General features: G+C 40.2%; 1 protein-coding gene across 1 annotated transcript; it reads left to right on the top strand.

Moving 5' to 3' along the window:
- The first annotated feature begins 8,112 nt into the window (after nt 1–8,112).
- LOC141367378 (uncharacterized) lies at nt 8,113–9,142 on the top strand. Its single transcript, XM_073872720.1, has 3 exons — nt 8,113–8,137; nt 8,381–8,692; nt 8,793–9,142. Exons 1-3 carry the CDS (start codon nt 8,113–8,115, stop codon nt 9,140–9,142), a joined length of 687 nt encoding a protein of 228 aa, XP_073728821.1.
- Nucleotides 9,143–24,177: the final 15,035 nt, after the last annotated feature.

Genomic DNA, 24,177 nt, shown 5'->3' with positions numbered 1-24,177 from the left:
CCCAGTGATTTTATAATGCAACTTACTGAGTGGACTTTAAAGAACAACATCTTCCTCTTTCAAGATAAATTGTACAGACAAGAAAAAGGGACTGCAATGGGTGCTTGTTTTGCTCCCAATTATGCTAATCTGTTTTTAGGCTTGTGGGAGGAGCGCTATATATTTTCCCAAGATAACCCTTTTAAAGACAAAAGTAGATATATTGATAATGTGATCTTGATGTTCTCAGGCTCAGAAAAAGAACTTGTAGACTTTCATGTGTATGTAAACAGCTTAAATGAGAACCTTAAATTTATTCTGGATTATGATTTATATGCCATCACCTTTCTGGATCTACGAATTTCTAAAGATAATGAGGGATTCTTACATACATCTATTTTTAGAAAGGCAACAGATCGTAATACCTTATTGCATGTAAATAGCTTTCCTCCTCCATGGCTCATTGATAACATACCCTTTGGACAGATCCAGAGACTAAAACGCATATGTGATTCAGATCAGGATTTTCAAAATCAATCTATTGACATGCAGCAGCGTTTTCGACAAAGAGGATATCAAACAAAAACTCTCCTTCAAGCTCATAATAGAGCTCAGTCACTTGAAAGGAAGAGCCTGCTTCAGTCTAGACCCAAAGGAGTGTCAACTCAGAAACCTTGTTTCGTCACTTCTTACAGTAAGGAGGCTGTTCAGATTAAACACATTATAAAGAAAAACTGGAACATTATTGAATGTGACCCGACTTTACGAAAAAATTTTCCAGAACCCCCTAGGATCAGCTTTAAGAGGGGCCCCACAATTAAAGACAAGTTAGTAAGAAGTTACCTCCCTGCTCCTAAGTGTGAAACTTGACTTCGACAACCCAAGGGAAACTTTCCTTGTGGTAATTGCAATTATTGTGTGAATATGGCTAAAACTGACACATTTAAGGATGTTTTCAGTAAAAAGATCTATACTGTTAATAGCTTTATAAATTGCAATACTACCCATGTTTTCTATCGTTTAGAGTGTACTTGTGGCTGTTTTTATGTAGGTCTCACTAAAAGGAGACTAAGGGTGTATTCACACCAGGAAAGTCCGCTAGTTCACTTGCTTTGGTCCGGACCAAATTTTATTTTTTTATTTTTTTGGTGCGGTTCGCATTCACACTGCCCTTTTTGCAAGTGAACCAAAATTTGTAAACAAAACCACATGTGTATTAAGGTCATTCATTCATTGGACAGAAATTATCAGGTGGGGGAAAGCAGGAAGAGCAAAATAATGGAGATAATTTATAATGCAATATTTGTTCTGTTACTGATTTGGTGTTATCAGCAGGTAAACCAAAAAGCAGACACTATATTGAGAAGCACATAATTTAATGTCATCTAAACGATATTATATTATTATATATTATATATATTTTGCAAAGACAGCAGACTGCATGTTCTGACAGTTGCGCTGTGCAGAAGATGTATCAGGTATAAAGTTATCAGGCTTTTGCGCCGCACAGATAGAGAGATGCGCTGTATACGCGGCTTTCATTAATTATACAAATATAGCTATTCAGATTGTTCAAACACAATTATTTCAGTCCCTCAGGATTTCGCGATTTTTTTGTGATTTATGCGATCAAAATGACGGTAATTTTAAACGGTAAATTTCGTGGCAGTAATTTCCAGAAATTTGCGCAAATATATATATATTTTCTCTCTAATTAGAATACCAATGCTTGTATAATATAAAATTAGAAGTTCTCAAGTAATTAAATAATTAAGTAAACAGTCAGTGATATAATAAGAACAGAGAAACAAAATGAAAATATGAAAAATAAATACAACCTTAAGATACAGATACATTGTTTGTTTTTTTGATAAACCCAGACAGCTGTCATACAGTGGTTTCCCAAGATGATTTAAGGAAAATGTTATTAAAATAATTAACCACTTCAGCCGCATAAATATTTGATAAATGTTTGATATTAATGAGAACATATGAATCAATCCTTATCGCCAACACTGAGAAAGGTGCGTTGCGTAATCTTGTTTTTTTTACGGTTGTTTTTTAAAAAGTTTGAAAATGACTTACCTACAGTAATGCACAATAGCCACAAGTCCAAAACTACATTTTCCCTATAATGTGTGTTTACTTTGTGTGTTGTTATTATGCGTGTATGTGACCGGACCGTTCAAGTTCAAAGCCTGAAAGGAAAAAGATCGGTCCTCACGCGTTGACAGCATGCACAAGTTTGCTAATGCTGAGATGAGATGGTAGTGGACAGATGCCTTTCTGTTGTGTCCCAAGTTCCCAACAACTTAATATACCGACTAAAAACAGTAAATTGAAATGCATTATGACATTGCTTCACCCAGTTTTTGTCATTTATGTGAGACAGCAAGTGCGGCACACAGCTCACACAGACCTTTCACGTATGTATCCTCGTGAAAATAATTCATTATACTTGATAACAATTAAAAACTTTAAAATAAAATAAAAAATGAAGTAATACGTGCACAGGAGATTTTGATTGACTGATGTTTGTGGGGCGCGGTGTTGCTGGTGATGGGGTGCAGGGTGCTGGAGAAAGATTGAAGTAAAATAAAGCCAGAAATGTTTACCAAGTTGTCTAACTCTGTATTAAAAAATATTAGATCATTTTATAAAAAATAAAATAAGACATTTTAAATTACTACTATTATTTTGCCATGAAATAAATAATGCAGGTTGGCAAGACATTTCTTTTGATTTGCGTTTTGTTCCGTTAAATTACGCAAATTTAGGTGCGCTGTTTGTATGCATAATATTCTGCTATTACAATCAAGGTTTTCAAAATCATTGCCGTATATGCACAACATAAACTGCTTGATAGCGCGTCTCATAATTTTCCATTACTAGGAATGCTTAGTATGTGTTTATTATTATTTTTTATTAAATCAGAACAACAATAAATTAGTAAAATTAGGACTTGCTTATATTAAACAAAACGAATAGACGGAAAACACTGTACCCGCCTTATAACATAAATACATCTTAAGATCCTTAGATTTTTCGAAACAAATGATTGGCTTGCATTTCTTAATGAATATAAAACTACAACAATATAAACCATGGACAAACTCACCTAAGTTAAGCAAAGAAATAAAAAGCTTATTATTACAATAAAGGTATTCAAAATCATTGCCGTACAGTATATGCATGACATAAACTGCGTGATAGCGCCTCTCCCACTAGCAGAATAACAATAATATAATACATTTGGTGCAAATTGAGGTCGGTACATGTTCACACCTTAAACGAACCGTACCAGAGTTCGTTTGGAAGCGGACCGAGACCACCTCTTCAGCTGGGTCTCGGTGCGGTTGTTTGGTCCGCACCAGAGTTCGATTGTTGTATTCACACCTGCCCAAAAGCACCAAGGGGGGAAACGAACTTGAGTTCGATTCAATCGAACCAAACAAGGCAGGTGTAAATACAACCTAAGGTTGTTTTCACATATGTTGGTGCGCACCGTGGTGCGGCCTCGGAGCGCACCAAAATACATTGTATCATTTTTCAGTTAGTGCGGTCCGTGTTCACATATATATATTTTTTACTTTACTCGAAATGCCGCACCGTATGCCATGTGACAACGGTCAGCGCTGTCATTGGTCTCTGACAGCTCTTACCGTCTCATGACCACCCCCACGTTTCCATGACAACCAGCCTGACAGGGAGAGCGCAGCTATCAAGATGTGGAGATAAACGATGCACGTCTTTGCGAAGTTTCTTTGCTTTAACGCGAAATTGCGTAGCTGTTCTATTAAAGCCTTTCTCACGGAGCCGTTTGCTAAAAAGCCCGTAATGTCACAATTTGTGTGTGGAGGACAGCTATGCGTTTATAAAATCATCAGCTCAAACGTAAAGGAGACAGCGAATCTCTCTGCAACGGACCAGATTGGCTTGTTTGTTTACCCACAATATAACACCCGGCTCACGTCACAACGGAAGCCCAGTGGCTCAAACATGTGGAGAACTTCCTGTATTTGGTTCGGTCCGAGGTCCGGCAGTGTTCACACCACAGGTGGGTCGCCCCAGAGTTCGGCGACAGCCGCGCCGAGACCACCTGTTTAGAGCGGTCTCGGAGCGGCCGTTTAGTGCGCACCCGAGTGCGGCTGTTGTGTTCACACTGACCCAAACGCACCGTACTCGGAGCGACACGTCATTTGAGCCGACCTAAACAGTGTATATGTGAAAACACCCTAAGAGACAGGATAGCTGAACATAGGTATGCCATCCGGACTGGAAATGTGAATTATCCTATGGCCAAACATTATATAGACGCAAAGCAGGGGAGGGATTCGACCTTACGAGTAATTGGCATTGAGGCTATTCGCCTTGATTCCAGGGGTGGGGATATAATTAAACGCCTTAAACAAAGGGAGACATACTGGATTTATTCCTTGAGGGCCACTGATCATCCAGGTCTCAATGAAGATTTTGACCTCTCACCTTTTTTGTAGGTATTTTATCTCAATAGGGACAGTGTATTGTTGCATGTGGATGTTAACTTTGAATGCTATGCATTATATTATATATATTTTTTCCCTCATGCTGTTTTAGAACAATTTAGAATCATGATGGGTAATTAGCCTATTCACATTTATTGATTTTTGTGATATATTGTGTGGAGTACACTAGATGTCTGTATCTTTCCACTTGGAGAGTTTTTTTACTTGGTTTTTGTATGGTTTAACCTTTGATACTAGACAGTATCTGAACTATTGCCTCCAATGGCCAAAAATTGTGTTGCAAGTGTTAGAGTGGCACACCTGAAATCAATATAATTATAAGTGTTGTGTGAATCTGTCTGTTTGTTACCAACACCCTGATGAAGGCCAGTAGGCCGATACGCGTTGGTGTTTTAATGTTTTAGCCCTTGAATATTAATAAAGGCTTTTTAACTTTTGCATCCTACTGAGCAGTGTTGGGGGTAACGCATTACAAGTAACTTGAGTTACGTAATAATATTACTTTTCTGAAGTAACGAGTAAAGTAACGCATTACTTTTTAAATTTAAACATTGATATTTGAGTTACTTTTTCAAAAAAAGTAACTCAAGTTACTTTTTTAGTTTAATTAATTTGATTAAAAAATATGTACTGAATTAAACTAAACGTATGCACTCTCTGTGCCTGTGTGGAAACAGTTTGAGTCAGAAACTGAGATGGCAGGCCAGAGCTAAACATTTTTGTGATGAAATATGCAATTTCTGAATGAAAAACTTTTAAGTCATAAAAACACCTGCAAGGGATGAAAGAGATCAAGCTTCAGCCAAGAAAAAGTAACGCAAAAGTAACTAAAAGTAACGTAAGCATTACTTTCCATGAAAAGTAACTAAGTAATGCAATTAGTTACTTTTTTTTGGGAGTAACTTAATATTGTAATGCATTACTTTTAAAAGTAACTTTCCCCAACACTGCTACTGAGTGCCTGGACTTGGAATTTGCTTTTCCAATTCTTTTTCATAACATTTACCCTTCCAAGAGCACCAGAGGATACAAGGGATACCAGCAGCGCTCGAGTTCCCCTTTGTTTAGTCGTGGTCAATGAAGTTGCCCTCTGCCCCCGTTTCAAGAAGAGCGGAGGTGGCGAAATCCTGCCCGGCGAAGGATACGGTGACTGGCATTCTAGTGCAGGTGGTAGGGGAGAATTTAGGAGTAGTAGCGCCCACCAGGACTCCCGAAATCACTGATGGGCGAGGGTCCTTTAACGGGCACTTCTTAGCCATATGACCTGGCTTGCCGCAGTAAAGGCAGAGGGCGAAGACGATGTTCTTTCTCCTTGGTTGACAGACGGAATCCACCCATCTGCTCGGGTTCAGATGAAGCAGGACTTGGATAAGGCTGCGGCCGGCGAGGAGAGAAGTTCTGGGTTGTCGTAGAGCCCGGCTCTGGGAGCGTAAGGACCTGCGGGCTTCAATGCGGAGGCCCAGATTGATGATCGCCTCCAGAGATTCAGGCAGCTCGTGCAAAGAAATCTCATTCTGAATGCCGTCGATAACAGTGTTAATTTTGGCAGCAAATTCTGATTTAGTCTTAGTCTTTTGAATAACACACCATTTAGTTTTAGTCTTATTTTAGTCATCTGAAATCTTTTAGTCTTAGTCTAGTCTTATTTTTTTTAGTCTGTCGTGTAATGGTATTAAGGTTTGAATATGCAATACAGACACATATTTAATGGTTGTTATAGAAAACACGTAATATTATTTTATTCTTAATGCCAAAAAACTGACCGTGGCTTTTTCACAAAGGATAATATCACATAAAACAAGCATAAGGCCCGCTCTACCTAAAAAATATACATGGTCCCTGAAAAAGATATGCATTCTCCCTAAATGACATGCACACACAGATACACACGCGTGCAGACACGCAGACAGAGAGACACACACGCACTTACGCACGCACTTTGTCCAGTCATGTAAAACCACAACATCTACTATAATAGTAACGTTACACATTTCATTCAATTTGAGGACACTGAATATTTATACTCAGTATTAATTCAGACAACCCAATACAATCAATACAGTTCAGAGGTGTATTCCTTTAGTTTCTATGTTATTCCAAGTTTAGCGAAAACACGGTGGTTTATCTGATAGCGTGTATGCTTACCTTCGCATGTATTTCTGGATGAGTCGTCTTTAATACAGGCTGTCGTCTTGTCATATTTGAAGTGTGACCAGATTAGACGCTAGCTCTGACATTTGTGTTGTTAAGGAGACATGTCTTCGGACCGGGTGCACCGCAAAACGTTAGCGTGTTGCCAACGAGTGAAGTCAACTAAAATCAGCCAAAGCTGGGTAACTAAGATTGTAGCTACAACTAAATATAATGTAAACAACCTGTTATGAAAACGAACTTTGCCGCAGGTTTGTAAAATGTCTCTGCCGACTGCTGCCTGCGTAGATCAACTTACCCTCAAAGTCTCGCTCTGATTGGATTTCTTCCCAACTTGTCCCACAAAATGAGTAGCTCTGGTTGGATCTCTTGTCCATTCGTCCCTCCCTAACATTTTCATCTAATTTTTTTTCGTTGACTAAAGTGTCAGTTATATTTCGTTATTGAGTTTTTATTTAGTTTTCGTCCGTGAAAAAAGTTTCGTTGACAAATATTTTTCGTCATCGTCTTCGTTAACAAAATTAACACTGGTCGATAAGTCCATCCACAAAGTGCGCCCGGAGGGCTTCCTCATTCCACCGGCAGGCGGCAGCAAGTGTCTTGAATTCAATAGCGTAATCTGTCACAGACAACCCAGACTGGGTAATGGTACGTTTACACCAACCGCGGTAGAGGCGTGAAGCGCGAGTGATTTCAATGTTAAGTCAATGTGCAGACACGTTGACGCGCGTCAGGAGGTCCCGCGGCGCGGAAGAGGCGTTCGGCGCGGAGCGGAAGACGCGTTTCCGCCTCATACGCGCGTGAAGCTCGCGCGAATTGAGCGTTGTGCGCGGTACGCGCGAATGGTGCTATTGTGCATTTTGCGTTTCACGCGAATTTGCGGCTGACGCCCGAGTTGAAAAATTTGAACTTTGGCAGAATTTCGCGCCGCGTTAACCAATCAGGAGCCTCTCTGACATGAATGAACAAAACATTAAATTAATTAATTAAAATAACGGTTTCCAGTGATATGGACCCAACGCTGTATGGCTTAACCCATTTTGTACTGTTTTCATTTAATTTTAGGTGAATCGGTCTCCAAATGCAAAAAATATAACTTTGTCAATTTTAATAATTATTATTATTATTGTATGTTTGATTTTATTTCTTAAATCTGGAGGAAACTTAAAAAACATTATGAACTGAAGAATATACATGATGCTGCTATAAAACTATTTGACAGAGTATTAACACTCAATGGAATTTTAATGATAAATTATATTTGTATCACTGTAGTTGAGGTCATGAAAAATATTCATGATGCTGTTATAAAACTATATGATAGAGTTTTAACATTTAATGACATTTTAATGAGAAATTCAATTTGTATTACTGGTAAAAAGTGGTCAGTTATGATGTATTGGTTTATGTCAAGTTGTCATAACAAAGACATCTCAAACAATGTCATCTTTGCATTAAAAATGACATAATTGAACAAATGACACTTAATGACAGTCATAAACGTACATAAAATTTCCTTCATGTTCATGACACGTGTCATGTCATGATTATGAAGGTCTTATTAACATCCCTTCGAGTAAAGTGTTACCAAAAAGGCTTTATTTTATTACAGACTGAATTTCATAATCTTAGGAATCTGCCCTTCATCATTAAGTGTTAAATAATTAACTCTAAAATATTTAAATTTCTGAATGTATTTATAAATATGTATTATTATATAAACATCCTAATCTCCTGTGTTTCAGGTACAGCTGTAGTGACTCATGTGTTCAGTAGTTCAAGTGAAAATGTTGCTCTGCCCTGTAATAATGCTCCTTCTGACTGCACATCAACTACGTGGATCTACAGCAATCATAGTTCATCAGTTACAGTAGAACTGTTTGCTAAAGGAATAAAGAAGAATGACATAGAGAGAGCTGAGAGACTGAGTCTGGGGTCTAACTGCTCTCTGAACATCTATAAAGTGACAGAAAAAGATCACGGACTATACATCTGCAGACAATATGTGAATGGACAAACTGAAACTGATGCACAGGTTTATCTACATGTTCTTCATGGTCAGTGTTTCTGTTCATTTAGTTGAATATATGCCTAACTTAAAAAATGAGAGTTTCTTAATGTTTTAAATTAGAATTGTGTCTTAAATTTCTCCTTTAGTCTCTTCATCATCCACACAGACTGAGATGAGATCAGGCATCTTTGTGACTCTCACCTGTCAGTTGTTTTCATATGAAGACTCTTGTAAGAGTTTGATTCTTTCTGACAATCTTCAGTTGTTCTGGGTGAATCAGAATGATAATCTTCTGAGCGACTCCAGATATCAAATATTAGGATCAGGACCATGTATCATCACTCTGACTACAGCACTCCTGAATGAAGACAGCAACACAAAGTGGACATGTTTGGTTAAAATGAAGAATGAGACTAAGACTTCAGTCAAATATACTGTCAGGTTTACAGGTAAGAAATCTAAATTGTACTTAAACAATTTAATAATACTGTCATGATTAGTCACAATGTCAGGAAATGTTCAGGATATAAACTACCTCTAAAAAAAATCTATCCATTAAAAAACCCCACTGAATTACACTTTGCGTGCATGTAGAGAATTAGGACTTTCAGAGTTGCTTCTCAATACTCAAATGGATGCTTTCTCACTCCTCTGTCCTCCAGTCTGTGACCCAGACACATCCTTATTGCAGACAAAAAGATTTTAGCCTGATTTTGGCATGAATTATCAGTCATAGGGTGTTGTGGTGATTCATGACAATGGGGGTTTGGGATGCAAGACTTTATCTTGTATAGTGTGTCATATTATACAACAATCCCACACCACATTTGCAACACCTCACGATGCCACAACAGAAAGACTAACATGTTGAATATTTTGGTCATGCATGACAAAATCTTTCACGTTTGTAACACTGACAATAAAAGCTACAGTATGGAGCTTCCATACACAGCAAAACAAAAGAGATGATAATATTGGTGTGGAATATGCAACAGAGAAAAGGTTTATGGAGATATGACCACAATAATCTACTTTTAAGATGTTTCCTGAAAGGACTACCACAACAGAGTGAAAAAGAAAAATACAGACAAGCAATACCAATGGAGCTTTAGCAAGCCAATGATTTCAGTAATTATTGGTTAACATATCTTTCATTGATATTATACGCTCTTGTTTACAAAAGTCTACAAAAAACCTCCAAGTTATCTTCTTACATTTCTCTTTTGAGAATGAATTGTGTTACATACAGTTACCCGTTTTTGAGAGTAGTGTCAGGCACAAAACACTGAGGATCCCAATGCAGTTAACAGAAGGTTTTATTTAAACAATAATGACAGCAAACAGACAATGGCACGTCTGGGCATAAAGCCACACCAGGGCAGACGGCTGAGACGGGGAACACACACAGGCACCGGAACGATGAACCACACACGTTCGGGCTCCGGCCAGACAACGAACGGTGGGAGGAAGTATGGAGACCCCAATACGGGGTAGGGTGCGTAGACCGCTCCCGTGAGCGCCGCGTCACGGAAGCCACTGGGACAGGGGTAAATCCTGCGGCGGGCAGAGGGAGAGAGAGAGAGCGTTAGAGACACTGATGAGAGAAGCTGGACAGCTCCAGTGATGAAGGACCTCTCCAGTGGACAGCGACAATGCCGCGATGAGTCTCCGCCGTAAAGTGATAGACCAGTCTATAAATCCAACAGAGGTTGAAGACAGTCCGTAACAGGCAGCAGAGAAACAGTCCAGAGAGCCGTCAAGTAATCAGAGTCCACAGGAAAACTCTCAGGTAGCAGTGAGCTCAGACTGGGGTAGGGAAAATAAATCCACAAACTAGAATCAGACACAAAACAAGACTAAAAACTAGCATAGCTAGAAATGGCGAGAACATACGCCGTGACAGACGAGTATATAGACAACTTTGACAATCTTTGACAATCTTGACAAACGAACTTGCAAAGACACACTAAACACACAGGGATTAAATACACAGACAAGATGAGAGGATAACAAGCAACAGGTGAGGAAGACGAGAGGAGGCAATCACACAGAGCAGGAACACCTGTGAGGAAGCACACGTGAACCTATAACACATACAAACACAAGACAACCACAATACAAACAAGACAAAACCATAAATATATTTATATATAAATATATATAAATATATATACACATGAAAACAGAACACTAGACTAAACAAGACATAAAAACAAAGACTGGAAAATGCAAGGGAGCGGGGATAAAGTCACAATGACAAGAGAATACAAGGGAGCGGGGAAAAGTCACAAGACACGAGAAAAGCGTGGTCTGATATGACAATACCAAAACCACGTTCTCCCACACAAAACATTTACTGTTAGGACCCTGCCATACAAAACTAGATATAATTACCAAACAAGATTATGGCAGAGTCCTCACAGGACCCTCCCCTCAAGGGACGCCACCTGGCGGCCCTCAAGGAGAGACACAAGACAAGACGGACTGGACACTGGACAACATCCACGAAAACATGACAAACACCAACAGAGGAAGACAAGACAGAACAACTAGAGGGTTAGGGTGGGACAACAAAAGCAACAAATAAGGGAGGGGGGGCGGGGGAACAACAGCGTTCACAGGAGGAGGGATTGGACTGGGTACAGGACGAGCCTTCTGACCCCGGGGAGTAACTGAGGGTTGGGTGCGTTGAGACCGGGCAGGCCTAACGGGTTTCTTAGGGGAGGAAACATTTGGAAAAACAAAGTCAGGTTTAGAAGGCTGAGGGGAAACAGGAACAGTGACAGGGGGCGCTGCGGCCGGCAGCGGAGACAAGACAGGAACCATGACGGGGGGCGCCGCGTCCAGCGGCGGAGACGACATGGAGACTGTGACAAGGGGCACAGCGGACGGCTGTGGAGGCGAGACAGGAATCATGACAGGGGAGGCTGCGGACGGCAGCGACGATGAGACAGGGGCAATGACAGGGGGCTGCGCAGACGGCAGGGGCTGCAGCGGTGGCTGCGCAGACGACAAAGGGACAGTGACAGGGGCCGCTGCGGACGGCAGCGGAGACGGGACAGGGACTATGACAGGGAGCTGCAGCGGAGGCTGCGCAGACGGCAGGGGCTGCAGCGGAGCAGACAGAGGTTGCTGCTTCTCAGAGGACTGAGGGATGGCAGCTGGCTGAAGAGCAGAGGAGTCCTTCTTCCTCTTCTTCCTCCGTCTGGAGGCCGGTAATGCAGGACAGAGATCGGGTGCGGGCGTAGTCTCCGGTGCTGGAGAGACGAGAGTCAACCTCCCCAGCCTGATCGCCCCAGTCAGAATGCCCCTTCCCCGTATTGCCAGACGACTACCCCGAAGGCTGGCTGGCGGGGCGGAGCTTATGGAGCTTGATGTGGTGGGTGCTGAGCTCTCCTGGACCATCCTCCCGACAACACGGCCCTTTGGGACAGATGAAAAAGGGGCAGGATGAGGTGTGTCAGTTGAATCCCCTGGCTCTTCACGATTCATCAAATACTCCACGGTATCTGGGAAGTCCAGGGGTCTCAGGGTCCTCTGCTCTGCAACAGAAAGGGGTTTGTCAAGACAACCGTTGAAAATCACCTTTAACTCGGCCCCAGTATAGCCGGAGTACTTGGCAGCCCTCAAAAAGTCCATGGCGAAATCCTTCACATTGGCTCCCTTCTGCCGAAGGCCGAACAGGACATGCGCTTGGTGGCTTCTGTAGGCAGGCCAGGGTAGGTCCATTACTGCGTGATCCATTTATGGCAAGTTCGTTCTGTCAGGCACAAAACACTGAGGATCCAAATGCAGTTAACAGAAGGTTTTATTTAAACAATAATGACAGCAAACAGACAATGGCACGTCTGGGCATAAAGCCACACCAGGGCAGACGGCTGAGACAGGGAACACACACAGGCACCGGAACGATGAACCACACACACTCGGGCTCCGGCCAGACAACGAACGGTGGGAGGAAGTATGGAGACCCCAATACGGGGTAGGGTGCGTAGACTGCTCCCGTGAGCGCCGCGTCACGGAAGCCACTGGGACAGGGGTAAATCCTGCGGCGGGCAGAGGGAGAGAGAGAGAGCGTTAGAGACACTGATGAGAGAAGCTGGACAGCTCCAGTGATGAAGGACCTCTCCAGTGGACAGCGACAATGCCGCGATGAGTCTCCGCCGTAAAGTGATAGACCAGTCTATAAATCCAACAGAGGTTGAAGACAGTCCGTAACAGGCAGCAGAGAAACAGTCCAGAGAGCCGTCGAGTAATCAGAGTCCACAGGAAAACTCTCAGGTAGCAGTGAGCTCAGACTGGGGTAGGGAAAATAAATCCACAAACTAGAATCAGACACAAAACAAGACTAAAAACTAGCATAGCTAGAAATGGCGAGAACATACGCCGTGACAGACGAGTATATAGACAACTTTGACAATGTTAGACAACTTTGACAATGTTAGACAACTTTGACAATGTTAGACAATCTTGACAATCTTGACAAATGACAAACGAACTTGCAAAGACACACTAAACACACAGGGATTAAATACACAGACAAGATGACGGGATAACAAGCAACAGGTGAGGAAGACGAGAGGAGGCAATCACACAGAGCAGGAACACCTGTGAGGAAGCACACGTGAACCTTAAAAACACATACAAACACAAGACAACCACAATACAAACAAGACAAAACCATAAATATATTTATATATAAATAAATATATATAAATATATATACACATGAAAACAGAACACTAGACTAAACAAGACATAAAAACAAAGACTGGAAAATGCAAGGGAGCGGGGATAAAGTCACAATGACAAGAGAATACAAGGGAGCGGGGAAAAGTCACAAGACACAAGAAAAGCGTGGTCTGATATGACAATACCAAAACCACGTTCTCCCACACAAAACATTTACTGTTAGGACCCTGCCATACAAAACTAGATATAATTACCAACAAGATTATGGCAGAGTCCTCACAGAGTAGTCCATACTGCAGCCCATGTCCCTGCAACTGCTCACGCTATGTCCAGAAGCAAAATTGGTCAAGCTAGCTCTGCCCTGGTCCACCGCCAGTGGTCTTGTTCCTTGTTCATGGCCCTAGTTATGTTGGCCGTCAAGTGTTGCCCTTAAAGAAGGATCTTGTAATGTTTCTGAATTATTTTTATTTAGAATTTCGGTCTTTGTAATCATTATTCATGGTCTGTGACTGTGTGTAGTTTTTGTATTGAAGGTGTGGATTTCTGAGCTACACTTTCCTTTCATTATATCCTCTTCTGTGGTTTTGATCATTTATTGATCAGTATACTCTTCTAATAATTAAAATAATTTTAATGAATCTTTGTTTTTAGAGGTCAAAGTGATTTTCAATAATGTTAAAATGACTTTGGGTCTTCATTTTTCATTACTGGTCTACAGGTCCTAACTGAAATTCCCCTACAGTACCCCATCCTAATTCTGGCTAGGTGTCCCTTGTTACCATTGATTACCATGTATATATGTACACCTCAAGTTGGTTGTTAATTTTTAGTTTGTGCTGTCTTCATGTGCTTGTAGTTTCTTTGTTTTATGTTCATGGATTATCTTTCACATCTTAATTTATTACACACTTGTTTATTTGCATATAGGTCCTGTCTCCATTTCATGTTTTGGACTACACATGACATTTACAACCCTTACAAAATTTACCATGGTAAAACCACAAAAAACATCCCAAATAGCAAACACGACCAGTTTTTCTTCAGCCAACATACAACAAAGAATGACGGCCCTACAGTGGACCAGTTCTGGATTACAGACATGGGCCAAAACTGGCCTAATCTTGCTCAAATTATATTAACTCTTTCACCGAGAAAACGCTTCCCTGCCAATGATGAGAATTTCCGGCTTTCCACAATACCGCTATTATCCACCAGGTGGCGAAACTTTTACAACCCAGAAGTAGCGCCTCACTTGAAAGAGAAAGTACTCCATGTAGGTTTTAAAAGTCCTTCACAAAAATGGAATTATCTCAGCTTTTTGCTTAAAATTGGGTGTTTATGAAGAAACCTAGTAAAAAGAGAACTAATGAAGGTAGGATGAAACGGGTTTTTTGTTTAAAAGCATGGGTCTGTTCTTTCATTTGATATATTGTTTGTTTATATATTTAAAGAAGAACATTTTATGAAAGGCATTAAACTTTTGTGAAAATCCGGAAAAAGGCTGGCGCTGGCTGGCAGCTTTTTTTTAATAACGCTGGCGGGGAAAGAGTTAGTAAATAAATCAAACAAAAAACAACTTTCAAATTGTTTGCCTTTTCATTAATCAATAACACTACAACAGCAACATTGTATGCGTTAAAACTATTCTAGTATAAGCTGCCAGCAAACGCAAGTTCACAACACAACGAAATAAACCCACAACACAATGAAATAAACCCAGAAAACAACAAAATAAACCACAATACAATGAAATAAACCCACAACACAACGAAATAAACCCACAACATAATGAAATAAACCACAACACAACGGAAACAAGCCACAACGGAAATGCTCCTGACCACTAGGGGCGCTTTCGGCTTAAAATACGTCACGCTGCCGCCACATTAGGAAGGTCGCGCCTTGCTAGTGTTGTTGTTTTGCTTGCTGTCTGTCTAATGTTTTTATGCATAAAGTCTTTAAATCGTCTTGATGGAGAAAGAAAAATATGTAATGGGATTAAACGTAAAGTGTGCTAAACAGGAACAAATGGAATGTCAACGGTAAGCAACGTTTTATGGACAAATGAAAGACTGGACTGAAAGAAAGTATTGATTCAAATGAGTGGATTTACACTCACACGATCTCGTTTTTGGAATTCAAATGCTGGAATTTTCTAGACGCTGACAAACAAGTTGCTGAGCATAACATCTATTAAGGCCCAACCTTTTGGCATTATTTTGTTTTGTTGTGGCTTTATTTCGTTTTGTTGTGGCTTTATTTCATTTTGTTGTGGCTATATTTCGTTTTGTTGTGGCTTTATTTTTGCGTTACGTGTACAGCTACCGTATTACAGCCATCTCAATCATTTTTGACAAGGTGTTTGACGTCATGCTGAGTTGCAAGAACTGACAAACAGATGACGTTAAATCGCGGGAGCGATTTGAGGTCAGAATCCTAAGCATTATTTTTCGAGTCGCTCTCGTAGTACTTTGATGTCATCCGCATGTAGGTTCCTGTTGCACTGCATAAATAAACTGCGCATCCTAACGTAATGCAACTGTTAAGTAACAATTATTTTTATCTTTTTTAACACTTCAGCCAGCAAAAGGAACAGTAAAATATTTTGTTAATTTCTACAGTATCTTTTGATCGTACATGTCATAGAGTGACTTTTTGAAGGGACAGAACTGAAAGTGGGAGAAGATTAGTTCCGCCCGGACGCTATTCCCCGAACACCAGTCACTCTGGGAGACCGAAATTTGGGCAGGATTGGCAACAGGTGTGTTGCTGAACGTGGCGATCATTGATTGGGTGATTCAGTAGGGAAGAGAAGTATAAAGAGGGCATCAGAAATACAGGAAGTGGTTGTTGATTTCCAGCAGATACTGCGAGTAGAACGGAACGATTGGGGCATTCAGAGAGGAAATATAGACGGATGTACTGTGGACTTGGACACTCGCGAAGCGAAGGAAGGAGTGGGCCGACAGGAATATACAGGTTTGAAATTGAAGGCTTGACGGATAAAGTGCTTTGTTGATTTGTGCTGTCTTTATAAAAGAAGGGATACTTACCCCGAAGAGCTGCTAGAGGATATGGCGTCAAGCGGACGTCACTCTTCCGGCTGTGTATGTGTGAGTAGCTGAAGGACAAAGAGAGGACAATTAGCATCAACAGAGTCATGAGTACATTGAATTATCAGCACGTCTATGCATCTTACCTTGAATATGGAATGCCAAAAATTGCTTTGAGTTGTGAAACAGCGTGTAAGCGGCCCCACAGTGGGAAGGATTGGCGGGCGAGCAGAGTATCGATCGTAGTGGGAGGACGTTATTTTGCTGTGGCTGCGACGTCGACTGTGGGCCATTTGCTGTGTCAGTGGTTTGGATTCTCCTCTGGACGAACCCTCGGCCTAAACTTAAAGTGCCGACCTTAAGTCAATAGAGTGTGTGAAGTGCAGTGGGTGAGTCTGTGTTGACGTGTGTACACCTGAGGAATTGCAGTGCTGTGCCGTGTCCCTGTTGTCTGCATTTACCCTTTAGGCTAAGAAGGAAATCCTGTGGAGAAGAACGTACGTTGTGCCAGTAGCGACCACCTCTTTTATGTACGCCCGCTCATAACTCCTGACCATTTTTCCTTACCCGGAGGTGGTGAGACAACATCCACAAGTAAGGTACACTGAATAGTTTGGGAAAGGACATTAACGTGGGGGAGTATTACCTGCTGTATGAAGTATTACCTGCTTTATGAAGTATTACCTGCTGTATGAAGTATTCCTGCAGTATGAAATATTACCTGCTGTATGAAGTATCACCTGCTGTATGAAGTATTACCTGCTGTAGGAAGTATTACCTGCTGTAGGAAGTAACTACCGTGTGACCCCTGTGTATGTTGACTTACTGTGGAGTACTTCTGGAAATTCGCCCCTGTCTAGATCTCTGTCCCGTGGTTTGGAAGAGAGGAGAGGGAAGCGTTCGACTCCGGTACTGTCCTCATACGGGCCTGGTGAACACAACTGACCTGAACCCACCCAGTGTGGTGGCGGCGGCCTGGCCGTGGTAGGTCCGATGAGCAGCAGTGTTTGATCCACACCCCACACCTACCTTGGTTTGTAGCCGAGAGGTGGTGTACCTCTTCTTTCCAAATTCACTGAAGTGTATGCATTGTGAAATAATGCTGTGAGTCTGTCTTCTGCTAGCATTACAGTGTTGAGCTAAAGGTTGTGAGTCATCGTGGGAATATTGTCAACGGCTCAAGGAGACAAAGCGAACGTGGCCCGGGAAGTCTGTTCCGGTACGAAAGTCCCCAGCTGTTGGGCGTAACATATCCTCTCCAGTCCCTCCAACCCCAACGAGGCGAAGGCCTGTTGTCCATCCCTTTCATGGACCGTGAGTTGAGTGCTTTCTGAGTTTTGTATATTCACTGTTAAAGGCTGGCTGAGAGAGACGCCCACCTGCGAATACGTACCTGCATGTGCCCAAAGCTAAGAGCCACTTGCCTGAGAATATGTATCTGTATGCCCCCAATGCTAAGAGCCCTTACCTGAGTACGCCCTTGTACGCCTAATGCAAAGAGCCACTTACCTGTGACTACCTATCTGTATGCCCCCAATGCTAAGAGCCCTTACCTGAGTACGCCCTTGTATGCCCAACGCAAAGAGCCACTTACCTGATAATACGTACTTGAATGCCCACAGTAAAGAGCCCCTTATTTGAATACGCCCTTGTATGTCCAAAGCAAAGAGCCACTTACCTGTGAATACGTACCTTGTATGCCTCGAAGTAAAGAGTCACTCACCAGTGAAAACGTACCTGTATGCCCCAACGTAAAGAGCCACTTACCTGTGAACATGCACCTGGATGCTTCCAAAGCTAAGAGTCACTTACCTGAGAGTACATTTTTGTACGCCCCAAAGCTAAGAGCCACTTACCTCAATATGCCCTTGTACGCCTAGAGCGAAGAACTACTTACCTGTGAATACGTACTTTGTATGCTCAAAGTAAGAACCACTTACCTGTAAATAAGTACCTGTGATACCTACCTGAACCTCCATGACGAGGAAGCACCTACCTCTCTGTGTACACACCAAGAACCGACCCTTAATCAATCTCTGTGTCTTGAAGGAAGTCCAGTTGGCCGTGGAGGCCCCAGCTCCTCCCGAAGCGTACGTCGCAGCATCAGGTCCTTACCTTAGTTTCCGCATCACTTACTGTGTCTCTCTCTTTGCCTCAGGACAACGGAAAGGCGCCATGGGCAGTCCATCTGTAAGGCGGAAAGCAGTGTTAGCTGGAAACATTGGATGCAAGTCACATGTGAGGAAGGTGTATTAACTGGGAAGACTTACCCGAGCGCCCCCGTGACGGGACACCAGCATCCTTGGCTTATACTCTCTGGTCCGAGAGTTTGGTTTTAGTTTCCCTTTTCCCTACCCTATTTACATTTTAAATAATTTAAATAAAGTTTGTTTTAAGTATACTTACCTCTTCTAGTGTATTTGGTCATTGGGGTGTTCTTGGGACCTCCTCGAGGTGGAAACTAGGGAGGTGCTTGACTCACGACATCTGTGGTCCGCTCCGACCTGTGACATACACAATGATAGCTTTCCATAGTCTTTGCAAAATTACCTTGACCATGATCTGAAGGCATGCTTATGTGACTGAAATGTATTGTCCAAATATATTAGTGTAAGACCAGATGTTACACAATCAACTTTGGGTTTGTTTATGGAGAGACATTGTAAAACAATAAAACTTCGGTTGGTGCCTTTAACCTTCAGTTGGGGCTGTTGACATGCATTCGACCCTTTTTATCTCTTCAACTGAAATTCTTTCAGCCTAAGGCATAAATATTCCCCCAAGCCTTCAGGCTCACATCATTGGGTTATATATTGTATATATGTTGTTCTGAGATTGCAATTTTATATTCATGTGTGGTTTCATTTTAAAGGTCATGGTGTGGTGAGAAAAAATGTCTAATTTCTGTTATTCTAAGATAAAGTGTATCAAAGTTAAGAACTTAGACATAATATGTACTCCTGCAAGGGGTGTCACCTCCTAAAGAGATATAGATAACAGATGGTTAACAATCCCATTTGGTGTCACGAGAACATGACCAACCAAATCCTGATTTGGGACTTTAAGAATTCTTGTCTTATCTGTGTAAGGTGGCTTGGCAAGAGACTCGGGGAGGCATTCTGTAAGCAGAAGCTACACATACTCATGCCTAAAGGAAATATTTACTCAATTTACATGAGATAACAGTATCAGGTGAACTTGCGAACTCTGGCTAAACATAAATATCATATAATGCTCTTCAAAACAGATACCAATAACAGAATGCTTGCAGAATAGATTTTTTTAATAACATTTTAAATGAAACATTTATTTATCATTGCAAGTATGCACTTAAGTGTCATTAGCTCATGATACTTATGGGTCGAGTATTTGCCTCTTTTTAACCATTTGTGTGTGTATTAAAATTAGGGCTGTCAATAGATTAAAATATTTAATCGCGATTAATCGCATGATTTCATGAGTTAACTCGCGATTAATCGCAAATTAATCGCACATTTTTATCTGTTCTAAATTTACCTAAATGTAACATTTTTCAAGTTTTTAATACTCTAATCGGCATGGATTTGGTCAATATATATGCTATATGCAAATGTATGTCTACAACAGCCTGTTTACATTTTCAACAGAACCATCAGCCATAGTTTTATACATGATTTTCCCTTTAGAAGACCTTGTTCTTTCTCCATTTCTGTTTGCTGCTGCATCATTTGTGACCTGTGCTGGCAAATTGAGCTGGGATGAGCACATTTTCAAAAATGTGTAATTTATATTTTAACATTCTCTATTAAAAAACTTCAAAACAATTGGAACAATTGTTGGAATCTGACAAAGTATGACAGAACTACACCTGTTTACGCAGAGCAAAAACAATATCACTATATGTTACATATAGGTTTTTCTTTTATTGTTTAATTTTGACATTGAGACAGACTGCTTTAAGATACTGTAGGCTAATGCAAGGGTTTAATATAGCCTAATGTTACACAACAGATACTTTTCCTCAACAGTTAATCCAAACAATCACTTCAGATATAACAGATTATAGGTCATACCTGCGTGAATTCTTGTCAAAACAGATATTAAAAATGTAATTTTGTGTTAGATGTCTATTTAAATCAGGGTCGCGCACTCGCGTGTTTGTGTGCATGCGCTTCCGACGTCTGCGTCAGACATCGCTTTTGAGCCTTGTCACTCTTAATAACTTTTTTAACATCAACCAGATCCCGAACTTTATCTCTCTTAATAATTATTATAACATCAAGAAAGTCCTGCAGTCTATTTTCTATAATTTCTGAATGCTTTAAAAGCGAAACTAAAAAGTGAAAGAAGACGCATCTTTGCTTTATATGGATTCGGGACGGGACACCTCACAGAAAACGTGCAGATAAAGATCATTTTAGATGTTTAATGACCATTTAGAGCATTGGATTCGCTAGGCGAGAGCGTAATGGTCTTATTTTCATTAAAAGCTCCGACTCATCTATACAGCGCGGGTTACTTGCTGCGTCTCAATTCATCCAGCTGTGGGTCAAACAGAAATTGCGTGTTGGGTTAATCGCGCGTTAATAAAATTAGTGCCGTTAAAATTAATTTGCGTTAACGCGTTATTAACGCGTTTATTTTGACAGCCCTAATTAAAATATAATGGAAGAAATCTTTAACAAGAATCTTCCTACACCACTTTGTGGGTATTATATCCATGATGGAATTACTCTGTAGCCAGAGTGTCTATGGCCAGGTATGACTTTGTAACTTTTGCAACTGTTGATCATTTTAAATAGTTGGAATTGAATCAGATTCTGTATGATATTCTTTAATTGATGTTTGAACCTGGAACCTGCCTAAAATTGTTACATTTGATTAATTTAAATTCTTCAAAACAATTTATTGATTTATTTTAATTCTTTAGAAATTATTATTTCCAGTAGATTAGAAGAAGTCTTGTATTACCACAAAATAAGTATGTCAGGATGTGATCATACTGGTGTTTTGATGTTGAATGCATACACTGAAAAAAACAACTTGTAAAATTTACTTAAAAAAAATCCTCGTAACAATTTGCACAAACTTTTTTTAAGTAAAATGTACTGATTTTTTATAATTAAAACTTACCTACTAAAATCAAATAAAATTTACTTAAAATTGCATGATAAAACATATGTTAAATAATTATTTAAATGTTACTTAATTATTTTATTTAGAAGTTAGAATTATTTTAATCGTCTAGGTAATGTCTATTAGGTTTTTTTGAAAATTGAAGCATTGCTGTCCTAATAATATTAAATAAATCATATTTTCTGTTCGTTATTTTCTTAAACATATGTCTATTGACCCAGTTATTTTTAGTGTTATAAATGGCATTATAACACAAAATTCATGACTGACAACAAGTCAGTCATTGAATACACTTGATTCTGAATAGAAACGCACACAAACTGTGTTTCAGACATGCTTTATCAGCACTGTGGAGGGAATTACAATATAACGTTCTGAACAGGCTTCATGTAAAGAAACACTGATCACATAAACGGTGACTTCACAAAATTATTATTTACAACAAAACAACATCAATATATAAGAGCTTAAACTAGGGCTGGGCGGTATGAGGGTATATTCCGTTACCGCGGAATAAAATGTCAGATGTAACAGATTTTTCTATTCCGTCTATTCCGCGGAATGCAAATAAGTGGGCGTGGCTAACGCTGCCCTCACACTTGTTAGACTTAATGTGACGGAGAAACAAGTAAAATAATTCATTCATAAAAAATAAACGAGTTATTTCTGTAATTTTTTGCAGCGAGACTCTCGCTCGCTCTCTTCCTCTCTCTCTCTCTCTCTCTCTCTCTTTCTCTCTCTTTCTTACTCTCTCTCTCACTCTTGCTCTCTCTCTCTCTCTCTGTCTGTGCTCATGCAGCAGCGGGCTGGTCTCTCGCGTGCAGAGGTCTTTAGGCACACGCAAGGAGCTGCGACGCCTAATAAAAGGTTCTTCTCAAACATAATGCTAATAGTTGTAATGTTTTAACTTTAAGCAAGCTAAGACAAAACTCGCGTTTATATCAGTGACACGTGCGCTGCTGGAGCGATGTAGTTTGACGCGCCATTTGCTTATACAAACATATTTGATCGGAAAGACGAGAAAGAGACGCAAATGTTAAGGTCTAATAGTAAGTAAAGGGCGTCAAGACCTTAAAACAGACTTCATGATCATCACATCATAGCACCTGTCATATTTATAATATCTAAAGCTTCGTCTCTCATATAAGCTAGGTATTCATCCTGTCTGTAGGTTTTTGCATATATTTATACCTGTTCATTTTACATATTGCCTATTTTTAATGTAATGTATGCATCTGCTAAAGTTTTTGATTAAAATTTACTTAATTATTTTAGGACTATGTGCAGTGATTATAAAACAGTTAAATAATACAAGAAAATATCTAATAAGACTTACTATTCCCACACAGTTCATTTTTTTATATGAATTAATTGTGTATTTATCATCATTTTACTTAGGAAAATCTAGTTCTCAATAAATGTTAATATTATTATGTAGCAATTATGAGAGTTAACCTAATAAATATTACTACACTAAAAAGTTCGTTTTTTCAGTGTATGGGACAAATTCACCGGGACTCTCAGATTTATGTCTATCACCTGACTTAGCAAGTTGCATGATCGTGACTAAAATAACTATTTTTATGATCGGAGCAAGCATGGGGCAGCCAGACGTAAAATATTGGTTTACTTAGCAACCTCTGACAGATCAGACTGACAATTTTGTGTGTGAGATATATGCAATGGCCAACGTACACACTGTGCGATATCGGGTCCCTAATGAACGAATAATAAAGATTATGAGAATTTATAAATCAAAATCTAAATTATGATCAACAGATAATTGGTAAATGCACTAAATTCCCATTATATTAAATTGGAGTCAGATTATAATTTAAACACAGAGGTAAAAGAAATAAGTTCAAACCTCATAAATGGAATTATTCTTATATACACAAAACTCACATTTTATTTAAAAAATAAATTAACATTAAGATTTAGAAAGCCTAAAAATCCATTCTTATATTTATTTATTGTAAATTACAGTATTTCAAATGTGGCTTACAATCACTACTGATCTGGGTCACATACCTCCCACCCACAACTGGCCCAAATGTTATCTGCCATCATGGATCCAGTGCCATCATTGACACACCTGGCCTATACTTGCCTGACATGTTGCATGCCGTTGCCAGCAGCATGCCAGCAGTGCCATCATGAGGCCACATTCAGGCTGAGTCTGTCTGCTATGTGGCATAATTTTACCATTGTCTTGCCATAGTCACCATAGCATAAAGTATGGTAATACAAATTATATTCCACTAAAACATTGTGACTACTTTTACCATAAAAAACATGTACATTTTACATTATCAACATTTCACATTCTAGGCGAAGGTAATATCAATCTAGTCAGACTGTCACGGTAGGATAAGTCCACCGTGACTTTCTGTGTTGTGTCTGTCTGTATGAGTGAGGGGTGTGTGTGCGTGTCTGATTGCTAATGATCTGAGTGAGTGCAGGTGTGCGTGATTGCTTTGCTCCAGCTGGTGGTAGTTACCCATACGGCATATATACTCACTCATTCTCTCCTCTCACTGCCAGATGATTATACTACGTTGTCTACCCGTGTTATCGTGTCGTGTGTTCCTGTGGTCTCGTCTTCGCTGTGGAGTTCTGCCTGTCTGTGTATCCGGTTTTATCCGTCAGTCTGACTTCATTCACGAGCACT

The sequence above is a fragment of the Misgurnus anguillicaudatus genome, chromosome 10, assembly GCF_027580225.2.
Source record: "Misgurnus anguillicaudatus chromosome 10, ASM2758022v2, whole genome shotgun sequence".
Taxonomy (NCBI): domain Eukaryota; kingdom Metazoa; phylum Chordata; class Actinopteri; order Cypriniformes; family Cobitidae; genus Misgurnus; species Misgurnus anguillicaudatus.
The sequence above is the reverse complement of the archived record's forward strand: the minus strand, read 5'-3'. Positions and strand labels throughout refer to the sequence as shown.

Excerpts from the sequence above, each read along its gene's own strand:
- LOC141367378 (XM_073872720.1), top strand. The coding sequence starts at position 8,113 with ATGACACTTAATGACAGTCATAAAC. Across the intron at positions 8,138-8,380 it reads ACTTAATGACAGTCATAAAC|GTACAGCTGTAGTGACTCAT; the intron begins GTACATAAAATT and ends CCTGTGTTTCAG. Across the intron at positions 8,693-8,792 it reads TTATCTACATGTTCTTCATG|TCTCTTCATCATCCACACAG; the intron begins GTCAGTGTTTCT and ends TTTCTCCTTTAG.